At 47.5% G+C, this 18,181-nt stretch overlaps 1 protein-coding gene across 7 annotated transcripts in view; it reads right to left on the minus strand.

Moving 5' to 3' along the window:
* Positions 1-5,764: 5,764 nt before the first annotated feature.
* TRDMT1 (tRNA aspartic acid methyltransferase 1) overlaps positions 5,765-18,181 on the minus strand; it is a 68,413-nt gene continuing 55,996 nt past the window's right edge. For 3 of the 7 annotated variants that reach the window (XM_077154578.1, XM_077154586.1, XM_077154596.1), the window contains exon 11: positions 5,771-5,951. In XM_077154578.1, the coding sequence (XP_077010693.1) occupies positions 5,833-5,951 (119 nt within the window). In that variant the 3' untranslated portion in view covers positions 5,771-5,832. Of the gene's footprint in view, positions 5,952-18,181 lie in introns of all 7 variants that reach the window. The other 4 variants (XM_077154541.1, XM_077154561.1, XM_077154570.1 and 1 more) reach the window with 4 other exon arrangements.

Genomic DNA, 18,181 nt, shown 5'->3' on the forward strand with positions numbered 1-18,181 from the left:
CAATCACTAATTCTTAACATCATCACATAGATGCATGATCATCGTTTCTTAGTACATTTGCATCGGTTTAGAGGAACTAGCAACACAACAGAAAAAGATATAGAATGTTAATATAGAGAAAAGAAATAAAAGTAGTAATAATAGTAAAAAAAAAAAACGAAAAAAAACAGAAAAAACAAAAAAACCTATAGCTCAGATGCAGCTTCATTCAGTGTTTTAACATGATTAGTTTACAATTAGGTATTATTGTGCTGTCCATTTTTGAGTTTTTGTATCTAGTCCTGTTGCACAGTCTGTATCCCTTCAGCTCCAATTACCCATTATCTTACCCTGTTTCTAACTCCTGCTGGACTGTGTTACCAATGACATATTTCAAGTTTATTCTCGAATGTCCGTTCACATCAGTGGGACGATACAATATTTGTCCTTTAGTTTTTGGCTGGACTCACTCAGCATAATATTCTCTAGGTCCATCCACGTTATTACATGCTTCATAAGTTTATGTAGTCTTAAAGCTGCATAATATTCCATCGCATGTATATACCACAGTTTGTTTAGCCATTCTTCTGTTGATGGACATTTTGGCTGTTTCCATCTCTTTGCAATTGTGAATAACGCCGCTATAAACATTGGTGTGCAAATGTCCGTTTGTGTCTTTGCCCTTAAGTCCTTTGAGTAGATACCCAGCAATGGTATTGCTGGGTCGTATGGCAATTCTATATTCAGCTTTTTGAGGAACCGCCAAACTGCCTTCCACAGTGGTTGCACCATTTGACATTCCCACCAACAGTGGATAAGTGTGCCTCTTTCTCCGCATCCTCTCCAGCACTTGTCATTTTCTGTTTTGTTGATAATGGCCATTCTGGTGGGTGTGAGATGATATGTCATTGTGGTTTTGATTTGCATTTCTCTAATGGCCAGGGACATTGAGCATCTCTTCATGTGCCTCTTGGCCATCCGTTTTTCCTCTTCTGGTAGGTGTCTGTTCAAGTCTTTTTCCCATTTTGTAATTGGGTTGGCTGTCTTTTTGTTGTTGAGTTGAACAATCTCTTTATAAATTCTGGATACTAGACCTTTATCTGATATGTCATTTCCAAATATTATCTCCCATTGTGTAGGCTGTCTTTCTACTTTCTTGATGAAGTTCTTTGATGCACAAAATTGTTTAGTTTTGAGGAGCTCCCATTTATTTATTTCTTTCTTCAGTGCTCTTGCTTTAGGTTTAAGGTCCATAAAACCGCCTCCAGTTGTAAGATTCATAAGATATCTCCCTACATTTTCCTCTAACTGTTTTATGGTCTTAGACCTAATATTTAGATCTTTGATCCATTTTGGGTTAACTTTTGTATAAGGTGTGAGATACGGGTCTTCTTTCATTCTTTTACATATGGATATCCAGTTCTCTAGGCACCATTTATTGAAGAGACTGTTCTGTCCCAGGTGAGTTGACTTGACTGCCTTATCAAAGATGAAATGTCCATAGATGGGAGAGTCTATATCTGAGCACTCTATTCGATTCCATTGGTCGATATATCTGTCTTTATGCCAATACCATGCTGTTTTGACCACTGTGGCTTCATAATATGCCTTAAAGTCAGGCAGCGCGAGACCTCCAGCTTCGTTTTTTTTCCTCAAGATGTTTTTAGCAATTCGGGGCACCCTGCCCTTCCAGATAAATTTGCTTATTGGTTTTTCTAATCATGAAAAATAAGTTCTTGGGATTTTGATTGGTATTGCATTGAATCTGTAGATCAGTTTAGGTAGGATTGACATCTTAATTATATTTAGACTTCCAATCCATGAACACGGTATGCCCTTCCATCTATTTAGGTCTTCTGTGATTTCTTTTAGCAGTTTTTTGTAGTTTTCTTTATATAGGTTTTTTTGTCTCTTTAGTTAAATTTATTCCTAGGTATTTTATTCTTTTAGTTGCGATTGTAAATGGGATTCGTTTCTTGATTTCCCCCTCAGCTTGTTCATTACTAGTGTATAGAAATGCTACAGATTTTTGAATGTTGATCTTGTAACCTGCTAATTTGCTATACTCATTTATTAGCTCTAGTAGTTTTGTTGTGGATTTTTCCGGGTTTTTGACTTATAGTATCATATCGTCTGCAGACAGTGATAGTTTTACTTCTCCCTTTCCAATTTTGATGCCTTGTATTTCTTTTTCTTGTCTAATTGCTTTGGCTAGAACTTCCAACACAATGTTGAATAATAGTGGTGATGGTGGACATCCTTGTCTTGTTCCTGATCTTAGGGGGAAAGTTTTCAATTTTTCCCCATTGAGGATGATATTAGCTGTGGGTTTTTCATATTCCCTCTATCATTTTAAGGAAGTCCCCTTGTATTCCTATCTTTTGAAGTGTTTTCAACAGGAAAGGATGTTGAATCTTGTCAAATGCCTTCTCTGCATCAACTGAGATGATCATGTGATTTTTCTGCTTTGATTTGTTGATATGGTGTATTACATTAATTGATTTTCTTATGTTGAACCATCCTTGCACACCTGGGATGAATCCTACTTGGTCATGATGTATAATTCTTTTAATGTGTTGTTGGATACGATTTGCTAGACTTTTATTGAGGATTTTTGCCTCTATATTCATTAGAGAGATTTGTCTGTAGTATTCTTTTTTTGTAATATCTTTGCCTGGTTTTGGTATGAGGGTGATGTTGGCTTCATAGAATGAATTAGGTAGCTTTCCCTCCACTTCGATTTTTTTGAAGAGTTTGAGGAGAGTTGGTACTAATTCTTTCTGGAATGTTTGATAGAATTCACATGTGAAGCCGTCTGGTCCTGGACTTTTCTTTTTAGGGAGCTTTTGAATGACTAATTCAATGTCTTTACTTGTGATTGGTTTGTTGAGGTCATCTATTTCTTCTTGAGTCAAAGTTGGTTGTTCATGCCTTACCAGGAACCTGTCCATTTCATCTAAATTGTTGTATTTATTAGTGTAAAGTTGTTCATAGTATCCTGTTATTACCTCCTTTATTTCTGTGAGGTCAGTAGTTATGTCTCCTCTTCCATTTCTGATCTTATTTATTTGCATCCTCTCTCTTCTTCTTTTTGTCAATCTTGCTAAGGGCCCATCAATCTTATTGATTTTCTCATAGAACCAACTTCTGGTCTTATTGATTTTCTCTATTGTTTTCATGTTTTCAATTTAATTTATTTCTGCTCTAATCTTTGTTATTTCTTTCCTTTTGCTTGCTTTGGGATTAGTTTGCTGTTCTTTCTCCAGTTCTTCCAAGTGGACAGTTAATTCCTGCATTTTTGCCTTTTCTTCTTTTCTGATAAAGGCATTTAGGGCAATAAATTTCCCTTTTAGCGCTGCCTTTGCTGCATCCCATAAGTTTTGATATGTTGTGTTTTCATTTTCATTCGCCTCTAAGTATTTACTAATTTCTCTTGCAATTTCTTCTTTGACCCACTGGTTGTTTAAGAGTGTGTTGTTGAGCCTCCATGTATTTGTGAATTTTCTGGCACTCCGCCTATTATTGATTTCCCACTTCATTCCTTTATGATCCCAGAAAGTGTTGTGTATGATTTCAATCTTTTTAAATTTGTTAAGACTTGCTTTTTGACGCAGCATATGGTCTATCTTTGAGAATGATCCATGAGCACTTGAAAAAAAGGTGTATCCTGCTGTTGTGGGATGTAATGTCCTATAAATGTCTGTTAAGTCTAGCTCTTTTATGGTAATATTCAGATTCTCTATTTCTTTATTGATCCTCTGTCTAGATGTTCTGTCCATTGATGAGAGTGGTGAAGTCTCCAACTATTATGGTATATGTATCTATTTCCCTTTTCAGTGTTTGCAGTGTATTCCTCACGTATTTTGGGGCATTCTCGTGCGGTGCGTAAATATTTATGATTGTTATGTCTTCTTGTTGAATTGTTCCTTTTATTAGTATATAGTGTCCTTCTTTGTCTCTTTTAACTCTTTTACATTTGAAGCCTAATTTGTTGGATATTAGTACAGCCACTCCTGCTCTTTTCTGGTTGTTTTTTGCATGAAATATCTTTTCTCAACCTTTCACTTTCAACCTATGTTTATCTGTGGGTCTAAGATGTGTTTCCTGTAGACAGTATATAGAAGGATCCTGTTTTTTGATCCATTCTGCCAGTCTATGTCTTTTGATTGGGGAATTCAGTCCATTAACATTTAGAGTTATTACTGTTTGGATAATATTTTCCTCTACCATTTTGCCTTTTGTATTATATATATCATATCTGACTTTCCTTCTTTCTACACTCTTCTCCATACCTCTTTCTTCTGTCTTTTCGTATCTGACTCTAGTGCTCCCTTTAGTATTTCTTGCAGAGCTGGTCTCTTGGTCACAAATTCTCTCAGTGACTTTTTGTATGCGAATGTTTTAATTTCTCCCTCATTTTTGAAGGACAATTTTGCTGGATATAGGAGTCTTGGTTGGCAGTTTTTCTCTTTTAGTAACTTAAATATATCATCCCACTGTCTTCTAGCTTCCATGGTTTCTGCTGAGAAATCTACACATAGTCTTATTGGGTTTCCTTTGTGTGTGATGGATTGTTTTTCTCTTGCTGCTTTCAAGATCCTCTCTTTGTCTTTGACCTCTGACATTCTAACTAGTAAGTGTCTTGGGGAATGCCTATTTGGGTCTAATCTCTTTGGGGTGCGCTGCACTTCTTGGATCTGTAATTTTAGGTCTTTCATAGGAGTTGGGAAATTTTTAGTGATAATTTCTTCCATTAGTTTTTCTCCTCCTTTTCCCTTCTCTTCTCCTTCTGGGATACCCACAACACGTATATTTGTGCGGTTCATATTGTCCTTGAGTTCCCTGATACCCTGTTCAAATTTTTCCATTCTTTTCCCGATAGTTTCTGTTTCTTTTTGGAATTCAGATGTTCCATCCTCCAAATCACTAATTCTATCTTCTGTCTCTTTAAATCTATCATTGTAGGTATCCATTGTTTTTTCCATCTTTTCTACTTTATCCTTCACTTCCATAAGCTCTGTGATTTGTTTTTTCAGTTTTTCTATTTCTTCTTTTTGTTCAGCCCATGTCTTCTTCATGTCCTCCCTCAATTTATCGATTTCGTTTTTGAAGAGGTTTTCTATTTCTGTTCGTATATTCAGCATTAGTTGTTTCAGCTCCTGTATCTCATTTGAACTATTGGTTTGTTCCTTTGACTGGGCCATATTTTCAATTTTCTGAGCGTGATCCGTTATCTTCTGCTGGCATCTGGGCATTTAGTCAGATTTCCCTGCGTGTTGGACCCAACAGGTTGAAAGATTTTTCTGTGAAATCTCTGGGTTCTGTTTTTCTTATCCTGCCCAGTAGGTGGCGCTCGTGGCACACATTTGTCTGTGGTTCCCACCAGTAAAAGTTGCTGTGGGTCCTTTAACTCTGGAAAATTCTCGCCGTAGCGGAGGTTCGGCATCCAAAGCGTCTTGGAAGAGTGCCAGCCGGCCCGGGGGTCCGAACGCAGGGAGGGTCTCCAGCCTCCGCAGCATGGGAGAGCGCCCGACCGAATTTCCTAGTCGGTCTGGGGTGCCTAGCGTGGCGGGAGGGTGCCAGCCGCCGCAGCCCGGGAGAGTGCACTGTTCCCAGCCGGACCGGGGAGTCACGTGTTTGGAAGGGACCCCCCCGGTCACCGTTCTCCGCGGTCTGGGGATTTCCGACCCAACTCTCTCAGTTGGTCCGGGGGGCCTTGCGTGGTGGGGGCGCCAGCCGCCGCGGCCCAAGGAGACCGCCTGCCCAATTCTGCCAGCTGGCCTGGGAAGGAGGAAGGGAGGGATTCCGGCCGCTTGCCGTCCCACCCGGGAAAGCCCGTGCCCCTTGGCGATCTCACCGGAGCTGGTTCTCCCAGACAGTCAGCCGTTCCAGGATGGGGTATGCCGTCCCTTTGATCTCCGTCGTGGTTCCGGGAGCTGCTCTGTATTGTCTCCACTCCCCCAGTAGCTGTTCTGGAGGAAGAAAGGTGAGTGTGGCAAGGCTGTCAAGGCTGGTGGCGGAGGAGCTGGTGAAGGCGGAAGAGGGCATGGTGGTGGTTGGAGAGCCGCCGGAGCAGGAGGAGAAAGGGAAGGATAAGATGGCGGATGGAGCGCCGCCAGAGAAGAAGGGGGAAGAGGGAGAGGAGGGCGGGTAGGCTGGCTGGCTGGCGGGGCGTGGGTGCCGTGCGCTGGGCCGGCGGACAAAGAGGGAGAGGAGGGTGGGTGGGCTGGCTCTGTAAACGGTTTTAAAGCAGAATTAAGTGCTGCACATAAACTCTGTCCTGCTTCTACTGGGAACATAAATTTCCCCCCAGAAAGGTGGAGCAGTTTGGCAGTGCATGACAAAACCTTCACGTCACTGTCTGTGGCCCAGAGTTTTCTCTCTTGGGTTCTGTGGAGGAACTTACGCGAGTGGAGAGGAGCGAGAGCTGCCCACGGCGGGGCTGCCAGGACGTGGCCGCAGGGCCAGGGCAGGGCGTGAGATCAGACCCCTCCCGGCGCTCAGGAAACTGCGTTTGACGCCCAGATGCTCAGGAAAATTAAGTAGGAATTTTCCTTAAGGCTGATAAAATGACCTCTGTCTGGTGGGTTAGGGTCTTTTATTTTACTTTCTATGATGGAAATGCATACTTTGGTAATCAGAAAATATTAGATGCTTCTCAAAGTGATCCTCTGTGTACTGTGACATAGTGTGGTGTGCGGCCCAGAAGTGCTCACGCAGTTAAGATCCAAGCGTACTATAAAGCCTCGGGGGCTTGAGTCACGGGAGGAGCCCTGAGGCCAGCACAGTGTCCACTGGGCACAGTTCAGCATCTCACCAGCGTAGACTAGCACCCTCACGGGACTCACATCCTCACGTCCCCACGTCCCCACGTCCTCATGTCCCCGTGTCCCCACATCCCCAGGTCCCCATGTCCCCAGGTCCCCACATCTCCATGTCCCCACATCCCCACATCCCCAGGTCCTCACTTCCCCACATCCCCCTGTCCCCATGTCCCCACGTCCTCACGTCTGCCCATCCTCCTGGGCCTGTGTCTTCGCAGACCCACTTGTCTCCTGTGGTGCCATCTTCACCATCAGGCTGAAAGACTCTCCACACATGATCACCTGGAAGTGGCAAAAGCAGCTCTGCCCGTGAGGCTCCCGAGGGCCCCACCCAGACTCTCCTACCAGCACAGGCCCCCAGCACCCAGACCCTTCTCTTACAGTGGTCTCCCAGCACCCAAAGTCTGTGCCCACCTGGGATCTCCCCAAACTCAGGCTCTCCCACAGTCCGATGTTCCCGCCATCAGGATCTCCTACCACCCAAATGGCCAGCCCCTCACCCGAGTCTACCACTACCTGGGAGCTCCCAGCACCCGGGCTCTTCCCCACGGGCATCTGCTCATTTCACCAAGAAACTCCCACCACTCCTGTCTGCAGCCACCAGGACCGCTCACCACCCGGCTCTCCCACCACCCACATCTCCTGCCTCTCAGGATTTCCCTCACCAGTGTCTCCTGTCCCCTAGACTCCCCACTCCCAGACTGTCCCACCATCAGGGTCTCCCACACCCAGGGCCTCCCATCCAGTGTCTCCTGCTATCTTGCAGCTTCCACCAACACTGGGTGCGTGGCTAGGTCTCTGGTGACAGCCACGTTTGCCCCTCTGTCCGAGATACCAACAGTGAGCCATGTATTAGGGTGCTGCAGGGAGAGCAGCAGGAGATGCAGGCCCACGCAAGAGGCATCCTGGAGAGCACTTTCCCCGACCCACTCCGCAACCACAGGGTGTTGTTAGGATCAGCAATGGAAAGGATCTGGGTGAGGAGCAATAAAATAACACCTGAGCTGCTAAAATGCAGACATGGGGAGAGTGGCTCTTGGAATGGTAGTTATGTGGAGGGCAGGTGCAGGGGTGTGGAGGGTTTATGTAGGTGAGTGTAGGTTTATGGAAGGCAGAGGTGCAGGTGTGTGGAGGGCAGGTGCAGGTGTATGGAGGGCAGGTGCAGGTGTGTGGAGGGCAGGTGCAGGTGTATGGAGGGCAGGTGCAGGTGTGTGGAGGGCAGGTGCAGGTGTGTGTGGGGCAGCTGCAGGTGTGTGGAGGGTTTATGTAGGTGAGTGTAGGTTTATGGAAGGCAGAGGTGCAGGTGTGTGGAGGGCAGGTGCAGGTGTGTGGAGGGCAGGTGCAGGTGTGTGGAGGGTTTATGTAGGTGAGTGTAGGTTTATGGAAGGCAGAGGTGCAGGTGTGTGGAGGGCAGGTGCAGGTGTGTGGAGGGCAGCTACAGGTGTGTGGAGGGCAGTTGCAGGTGTGTGGAGGGCAGGTGCAGGTGTGTGGAGGGCAGCTACAGGTGTGTGGAGGGCAGGTGCAGGTGTGTGCGGGGCAGCTGCAGGTGTGTGGAGGGTTTATGTAGGTGAGTGTAGGTTTATGGAAGGCAGAGGTGCAGGTGTGTGGAGGGCAGGTGCAGGTGTGTGGAGGGCAGGTCCAGGTGTGTGGAGGGCAGGTACAGGTGTGTGGGGGGCAGCTACAGGTGTGTGGAGGGTTTATGTAGGTGAGTGTAGGTTTATGGAAGGCAGAGGTGCAGGTGTGTGGAGGGCAGGTGCAGGTGTGTGGAGGGCAGGTGCAGGTGTGTGGAGGGCAGGTGCAGGTGTGTGGATGGCAGGTGCAGGTGTGTGGAGGGCAGGTGCAGGTGTGTGGAGGGCAGGTGCAGGTGTGTGGAGGGCAGGTGCAGGTGTGTGGATGGCAGGTGCAGGTGTGTGGAGGGCAGGTGCAGGTGTGTGGAGGGCAGGTGCAGGTGTGTGGAGGGCAGGTGCAGGTGTGTGGAGGGCAGGTGCAGGTGTGTGGAGGGCAGGTACCGGTTATGGTCCATGCTGATGGGAGGGGGCTGCGGGGCTGTGGGGGCCGTGTCGGCCTGGCTGGTAGGTTGCCTGAACACCTGGGAGTGTACCACACCCCCTTTCTGAACATGTAGCGGGTTCCCCAGTGAACAACCCCAGACATCCCCATTTCATCAGGGGACTGCTATTGCTATAGCAAAAGCTAGACATGGAATTATCCTTTTTGGAGTAGAGGAATTTCTTTTCATTAAAGAAGTCTCGTTTCCTTATAGGTGGTGGGTGACAGTCTGTATTGATGTTTGTTTTCTGACAGAGAGATAGAAACAAAGACAGAAAGAATCAACGTGGAAAGGTTTTTGTGAAACTGTCATTTTTCTTGTTGCCTGGGGAAGGCTGACTCTCCGCGGCTTCATGCACAGATGAAGCCTGTCGCCCAGTTGCCAACTTAAAGCTTCCACGTGGTTTGTGACAATAGGAGTGATTCGCTGCTTCCTTCATCTAAAGGATGTATATTGACTGTATGTGATGTGTGTGGTTTATAGTCACAGATTATCCCTGGAAAAGTAGGTAAGGAAAGCCGTAGAGGTTGCCTCTGGGGATACAAGCTGTAGACTTACTTTTCAATACCCTTTTGTGGTATTGAAATCATCTACATGTATTAAATAAATAAGTAAATACAATTTTAATTTTAACATGCCAATGGCTTCCCTAAACTAATTTTTAAATAAATATTTCTTGATCAATTTTCTGTTTATTGCCCACAGACATTACAGCTAATTGTGCATATACTGTTTTAAACAGAACACACCTGCTCCTGCCCTCTCCAAGCTGCAGCGTAGTCTAATGGTTGTGAACTAATATTCATACAAGTAATTATGTAATTATACCTTTCCTTATAGGTGGTGGGTGAAGAGAAGGCTCAGGTTCTATGAGAGGGAACGCGCAGAGGGAGCACGCAGGATCAATGCAGACGGAGCACGCAGGATCAGCGCAGAAGGAGCACGTAGGCGTGCACTGCGGCCTCTGGAAATGGTGCTTAGTGCAGGCAGGTCAGAGCCAGATGGAGGGGGGTGCCAGAGCCGGGGCCCTGTCTCAGTTGGGAAGACAGTCGGGGGGCTAGGGGAGGGGAGAAGGGAGGGGAGAAGGGAGGAGCCACACAGGGGTCGTGGCCTGGCCCTGCGGGCATGGGAGACCTCTCAGGGAGCAGACACTCATGGTGTCTTACAGAGTTTGGATTTTTTTTTTTCGGAGTTTGGATTTTGCAATGAGCGCTGTGGGTTGCAGGGAAGGGCACTGGCCTGGTCAGTCCCCTTGACCACAGGATGTGCAGATAACAATATGGCAGCTGCCCCATTCCACACAGTGGGCCCGTACTGAAAAAGTCTCTGTAGGAAGCTATTATGGTCAGACTCATGTGTCAGCGCGGCCAGGTGATGGTGCCCCGTTGTCTGGTCAAGCAAGCATGGCCTAGCCGTTACTGCAAGGACATTTCATGGCTGGTTAATAAACCAGATCATTTATTAAATCATCAGCATGTTGACCCCATCCATGGCTGATTCCGTCTGCAGTTGGAATCACTCAACAGTTAGTGACGTTTAATTTAATCAGCCGGAGGCTTTAAAGGACAAGTTGTAAGAGAGACTCCCTGCTGCACACTACCCAGCCCACCTCTCCTGGGGGATTCACTGAAGATCTTCCTGGGAGCTGCCAGCCCACAGCCTGCCCTATGGAATTTGGACTCATGGATCCCCACAGTTGCATGAGGCACTTTTATAAAATCTCATATTTTATCTCATTTACAGATATCTCCCATTGCTAGAGAACCCTTATACAGCTGGGTACAGGAATGGTTCGTGAGAAGCAGAATCTCAGAGATGGGTTTTTGCTATTGGTTTTCTACTCTGATTAGACTCTGTTTCCAGAATCAAGGTGGCACAGTTCATGGTATGAGTGGGCAACACAGATACGCAGAATAACCAACTGATTCTGCTAATTGTGTGCTTATACGAGATGAGGCTCTGGGTGACAGTGTTATTGACACCTTAACAGAGTTTGTTTAATTAAAAGATATAATAATGTTGGCTGCTTGATCTCAGATATGCTGGATACAGTTATACGAGAAAGAGATGAGGTGTAAGCTTCAAATTTGCAACTTATGCACCATATGAAAGATGTAATAGTTTCTGTGTAGGGCGGGCCACGGTGGCTCAGTGGCAGAGTTCTTGCCTGCCATGCCAGAGACCCAGGTTTGATTCCTGGTACCTGCCCAAAATAAAAGTTTCTATGTGTGCCCTGAAAGAAAATCTTATTTCCTGTGGTTGCAGAGTTGAGGTCTCTGAAAACCAGACCCAGAGTCTCACTGTGTGAGTAGCAGGTTTATAATGTAAATTACATTCTCAATCTTGCCGGGTGTCTGCTGTTAAAGTAGAGGCACTGATTGGAAAAGAACGGGACCCTGGATAAGAGAAGATGCCTGTGGGTTGGCAATGACAGTGTTGGGGATGTGGAAACCCTGGATCCCTCTGAGCCTTTGCCAGGTAGACCTGTGATGGATGGGCCTGAGGAAACAGCTTCCAGCCCCCAGTCTCCCCAGAGGAGTCTGATTCCAATCTCCACCTACCGAGATTAACCCTTCAGTGCCTGCTAACCCCGTAACCACCTCCCCTGGGGAAACAGCCCTCCTCCTCTGTCTGGAGCAGTGAATCCTGTTTCACCAGATGAAACTGCAACGAAATGCCCTAAGGTAATTCACTTGAAAGACACTTCTATTTCTTTTCATGACCCACCCCACAACCCCTTTTTTTCAAGGCCTACAAATAGACTGAAGTCCCAACAGGCCCCGAAATCTGAGATACAAAGTGTGACCCATGAGAAGGTACGCTATACTCTAAAAGACCTGCATGAGTTTTCCAATCTATATAAGCAGAAATTGGGAATATTTGTGGGAATGGATATTTAAGGGTATGGGATAATGGTGGGAGGAATATAAGGCTGGATCAGGCTTAATTTATCAACATGGGCCCACTAAGCAGAGGTTTTGCTTTCAGTGTTACAGCCTAAGGGGTTAGAAAAGGCATTAACAGTTTGTTTGGATGGTTGGCTGAAACATGGATCAAAAGGTGGCCGACAGACAAGATCGGGGGGGCCAAGATGGTGGCTTAGTAATGTGCGTGCGTTTTAGTTCGTCCTCCAGAGCAACTACTAAATAGCCAGAACCAGTACAGAACAGCTCCCGGAGCCACAACAGTGACCGGACACACAGCGTACCCCAGTCTGGACCAGCTGGACTGGCTGCGAGTCTCCGGAACAGCGAGTTCCCCAAGCCGCGGCGGCCGGCGCCCAGCACCCCTCCCCCACAGGCGGCTTCCCGGAGGGAAAGGAAAGAGTCTCTAACAGTAGCAGGGATTGAGTCCAACCAAACACCAATAGTGGCATTAATAAACAAATTCTGACTACTAAAAATAGGCCCCCAGCTCAGGCGAAACTGGTCAAGGCGGAGGTCGCCTATTGGGCTAACTGAAAAAGAGGAAAGGGGACGAAGCAGAGCCTTCTGAGGCTGTTTCTACAGAGGCTTGGCTGCCTCTGGATTCAGCAGCAGGATTATACAGGCTGCAACTGCCCCAAATGCAGAAACAGGCTGCTTTCAGGGCTGTCTCCCACCTGAACCTTCCCCACGGGAGGGGTGAAACGCAACTCAGCTGGAATCCCTCTCTCAAGGAATTCAGACCCCAGGGCTTCGCAATTTGAAGCCATTAAAACCAGCCTACAACCTTTCCTCTGTCTCCACCACGCCCCCAGCAGGGAGAGTCTGCCACAGTTAAAGGAGCCACAACATCTTTTGCTGGGGGGACCTGCAAACAGACAAGCACCACATACTGGGCAAGATAAGAAAAACAGAGCCCAGAGACTTCACAGGAAAGTCTTTCAACCTGCTGGGTCTCACACTCAGGGAAAACTGACGCCGGTGATTCCATCCCCCCGAAAGGAGGCCAGCTTAGTCCGGGAAAACCCGGCTGGAGTCTGTAATACCTATGTAGACCCTCCTAAGGGTAGGGAGGGAAAAGGCACCTTACAAGCAGGACAAGAAACAAGAAAACAAGAACTGAAAAACTACCCTCTGTTAAACAAAACTTAAGCTAGAGGCCCAGAAAAAGCTGAACTGAAGGTCAATGAACAGATAGACAACAAACTCATCTAGCAAGAAAACCCTAGGTAAGATAAGTGAAAGCAATCTCCAGAATAAACTAATTAAGGTAATTAAATGTCCAGACGCCAGCAAAAAATAACAAATCACACCAGGAAAATTGAAGATATGGCCCAGTCAAAGGAACAAACCAATAGTTCAAATGAGATACAGGAGCTGAGACAACTAATTCAGACTAGACGAACAGACATGGAAAAACTCTTCAAAAACCAAATCAATAAGTTGAGGGAGGACATGAAGAAGGCAAAGAATGAACAAAAAGAAGAAATGGAAAGTCTGAAAAAACAAATCACAGAGCTTATGGGAATGAAAGATACATAGAAGAGATGAAAAAAACAATGGAAACCTACAATGGTAGATTTCAAGAGACAGAGGTTAGAATTAGTGAACTGGAGGATGGAACATCTGAAATCCAAAAACAAAACAGAAACTATAGGGAAAAGAATGGAATATTTTGAGCAGGGGCTCAGGGAATTGAATGAAAATATGAAGCGCACAAATATACATGTTGTGGGTGTCCCAGAAGGAAAAGAGAAGGGAAAAGGAGGAGAAAAACTAATGGAAGAAATTATCACTGAAAATTTCCCAACTCTTATGAAAGACCTAAAATTACAGATCCAAGAAGTGCAGCGCACCCCAAAGAGAATAGATCCAAATAGACGTTCTCCAAGACACTTACTAGTTAGAATGTCAGAGGTCAAAGAGAAAGAGAGGATCTTGAAAGCAGCAAGAGAAAAGCAATCCATCACATACAAGGGAAACCCAATAAGACTATGTGTAGATTTCTCAGCAGAAACCATGGAGGCAAGAAGACAGTGGAATGATATATTTAAATTACTAAAAGAGAAAAACTGTCAACCAGGAATTCTATATCCAGCAAAATTGTCCTTCAAAAAATGCGGGAGAAATTAAAACATTTTTAAACAAAAAATCACTGAGGGAATTTGTGACCAAGAGACCAGCTCTGCAAGAAATACTAAAGGGAGCACTAGAGTCAGATACGAAAAGACAGAAGAAAGAGGTATGGAGAAGAGTGTAGAAAGAAGGAAAGTCAGATATGATATATATAATACAAAAGGCAAAATGGTAGAGGAAAATATTATCCAAATAGTAATAACTCTAAATGTTAATGGACTGAATTCCCCAATCAAAAGACATAGACTGGCAGAATGGATTAAAACACAGGATCATTCTATATGCTGTCTACAGGAAACACATCTTAGACCCAAAGATAAACATAGGTTGAAAGTGAAAGGTTGGGAAAAGATATTTCATGCAAATAACAACCAGAAAAGAGCAGGAGTAGCTATACTAATATCCAACAAATTAGACTACAAATGTAAAACAGTTAAAAGAGACAAAGAAGGACACTATATACTAATAAAAGGAACAATTAAACAAGAAGACATAACAATCATAAATATTTATGCACCAAACCAGAATGCCCCAAAATATGTGAGGCATACACTGCAAATACTGAAAAGGGAAATAGACTCATATACCATAATAGTTGGAGACTTCAACTCACCACTCTCATCAATGGACAGAACATCTAGACAGAGGATCAATAAAGAAACAGAGAATTTGAATATTACAATAAATGAGCTAGACTTAACAGACATTTATAGGACATTACACCCCACAACAGGATACACCTTTTTCTCAAGTGCTCATGGATCATTCTCAAAGATAGACCGTATGCTGGGTCACAAAGCGAGTCTCAACAAATTTTAAAAGATTGAAATCATACACAACACTTTCTCAGATCATAAAGGAATGAAGTTGGAAATCAATAATAGACAGAGTGCCAGAAAATTCACAAATACTTGGAGGCTCAACAACATACTCTTAAACAACTAGTGGGTCAAGGAAGAAATTACAAGAGAAATTAGTAAATATCTCGAGGCAAATGAAAATGAAAACACAACATATCAAAACCTATGGGACACAGCAAAGGCAGTGCTAAGAGGGAAATTTATTGCCCTAAATGCCTATATCAAAAAAGAAGAAAGGGCAAAAATTTGGGAATTAACTGTCCAGTTGGAAGAACAAGAGTGTCCACTTGACCTCTTCCAGAGGTCAGAGCGGTTGGTAGCCCGTCCCTTTGGGGCCCGGGGCCGCTGCGAGGGATCCCGCGGGCGCCCCGTGCTACCTGCTGCAAACAGTCGCCGAGGTCCTCATGGTTGACCTTGACTCTTCCCTGGGTCCCAGCTCGGAATTCGATGTCGCGGGAGGAGCCAGCCAGGAACACCAGGTTCCCGCTCTCGGAGGTCACCTGCAGCCTGCAAGGGCGGCGGAGCAGGCGGGGGAGGTGCGTCCACCTTCCCATGCTGACCCCCTCGCCGGCCGCCCTCGGCTGCCCCTGCCTGGAGCGCTGGGCCTGGCTGCGGTGACCATGTGACGTCCAGGCCCCGGGCGGGCCCCACCCTGCGACACCCGCTTCCCGGTGCCCACCAAGCCCCGGGAACCGAAGCCCTCCGCTACTCACTGTTGGGGGTCGGCGCTGCTCCCCCGCGGCGCCGGCCCAGGGCTCCCGGCCTGCCCGCCTGGTGCTGCGATGGCCAGGAGGGTCACCAAGGCCCAGAGGGAAGGCGAGACCATGGCCCCGGCCCCTGGCAGAGCGCTCAGTCCCCGTAGGCCCTGCCACCGCCTGTCCTGCTGCGTCTCCAGGACTCCTCGGCCTGGCCGAGGGCAAAAGCCACCTTGGAGACGCTTGGCTTAAACATTACTGTGACCTTTGGACCGGCCGCCAGCACCTCCTGCAGAGCTCGCCTACCTGCTCAGCAGTGTGGCTGGCCGGAGGTGCCAAGGGGGGGCGAGCACCCGAGCGGACAGCACGTTGGGCCTCACTGGGTGCAGCACCTCAGAGGTCAGCCGGGGACACCTGCACCCATTGGCCTGCCCGAAACCATGCTGTGCGGTAGGGTGCCCTGGGGACAGCACCCCAGCCTCAGACCCCGCTCACACCTGCCTCACACCTGCTTCAACTTGATTTACAGCCATTCACATCCACTACACACTCAATTTACAGCCTTCACACCCACTTCACATTGATTTACAACTGCTTCACATGCACTTTACGCAATTTACAGCCATTCACACCCACTTCATGCCTGCTTCACACTTTATTTACATCCACTTCACAACAGCTTCACACCTGCTGCACACTTGGTTTACACCCACTTCACACTTACTTCATGCCTGTTTCACACTTGATTTACAACCACTTCACAACTGCTTCACACCTGCTGCACACTTGGTTTACACCCACTTCACACCTACTTCATGCCTGTTTGACACTTGGTTTACAACCACTTCACAACTGCTTCACACCTGCTGCACACTTGATTTACACCCACATCACGCCCATTTCATGCCTGCTTCACACTCACTTCACAATTGCTTCATTCCCACTTCACTCCTGTTTCACTCCCACTTCACACCTGCTTCACACTTGCTTCATGCCTGTTTCACATTTGCTTCATTCAATTCATGCCCACTTCACACCCATTTCATGCCGGTTTCACACCTGATTTACACCTGCTTCACACCCGCCTCACACCTGGTTCACACCTGCTTCACTCAGCTGAGGCAGCAAAGCCACCTGTTGGCTTCCTAGTCTGATACTGAGGTTGGGAAATGAATTATCTGCATTTTTTTGTTGTTTAGAGGAAGTGGATCTAATACAACAGATGGCTTCAGGGGTGGTTTCTTTAAGGCGCCCTCAGGCCATGCCCCTCCTGGCATTGTGGCTCTCAGACCACCTCACTCAAGTAGAAAACCAAGTGGGATGGAACCTTCTGGAAGAAAGGAAGGGAGGAAGGGAGGGAGGGAGGGAGAAAGGAAGGGAAGGAAGGAGGGAAGGAACGAGGAAGGAAGCCAGCTCCTCTGCAGCCCCAGCTCAGACCCACAGCTAGCCACATTGGGCTGCCAGCACAAGACAAGAGCTCATGCGGCCCCCACAGCAGACCACGCGCGCTGTTCTCTTGCCTTATGCAGATTTTCTTCAGCAGAGACAAAATAAGATAGTTTCAGAATCCATGACCCTCAGACGTAGGGGTGAGTGAACCTGGCACATGCCAGGGGAAGCAGCCCCCATGGAAGCAGCACCCACCTCCCCACCTCCCCGCAAGGCCCGTGGCAAGGGGCCTACCCGAGCCTTCTGCAGCTCTACCCCGAGACAGGAGAGCAGAGGAGGGCAAGGCAGGCTCTCCCCCCAGGCCCTGGCCCGGAAGCCCTGATGCTGCAGGGCTCAGAGCACCAGCCCCCAGCTTCCAGCTCCCAGCGTGCAGTACCCAGCTCGCAGCATCCAGCCCCCAGCCCCCAGCTTCCAGCTCCCAGCGTGCAGTGCCCAGCTCCCAGCATCCAGCTCCCAGCCCCCAACTCCCAGCCTCCAGCCCCCAGATCCCACCCCTCAGCCCCCAGCATCCAGCTCCCAGCCCCCAGCCCCCCCAGCCTCCAGCGCCCAGCCCCCAGCTCCCATCCCTCATCCCCCCATGCCCAGTGCCCAGCCCCCAGCACCCAGCTCCCAGTGTCCAACACCCAGTGCCCAGCCCCTATCCCCAGCACCTAGCACCTAGCCCCCGTGCCCAGCCCCCGCACCACCCTGCCCCTAGTCCCCAGCATCTAGCCCCCAGCCCCCAGCCTCCAGCCCCCAGCCCCCAGCCCCCAGCTCCCAGCATCCAGCGCCCAGTGCCCAGCCCCCAGCCTCCAGCCCCCAGCCCCCAAACCCCAGCCTCCAGCTCCCAGCATCCAGCGCCCAGCCCCCAGCTTTCAGCTCCTCTCTCAGCTCTTAACTCTGAAGCTTTCAGCTCTGAGCTTAGCAACCCAGCTCAGTCCCAGCTCCATCCCCTCCTGACTTGTGACCTTGTTTCATCAGCAGCAGAAAGATGCTAGCTATCTGGTCTGCACAAGTCAGGGGTCACTAAACATAAGCTTCAGTTTATGAAATGACTATATACAAAATGGACATTATCCCGTTTACATCGCCGCTCTCCCCATTGTGCTTCTGACATGTCACAGGTCAGCACAGGGAACTGGGGGAGTGTTGCTGAAGCTGCGACAGCACACCAAGGCCAGCAGATGACACAGAAAAAGTTTAAACTCAAAAGTGCATAAAATATATGCATATAGAACCCAAGTTTTATAATAAAAAGTTCTGGCATCTTCTCTGCTAGATTGCA

The sequence above is a fragment of the Tamandua tetradactyla genome, chromosome 1 (genome assembly GCF_023851605.1).
Source record: "Tamandua tetradactyla isolate mTamTet1 chromosome 1, mTamTet1.pri, whole genome shotgun sequence".
NCBI lineage: Eukaryota > Metazoa > Chordata > Mammalia > Pilosa > Myrmecophagidae > Tamandua > Tamandua tetradactyla.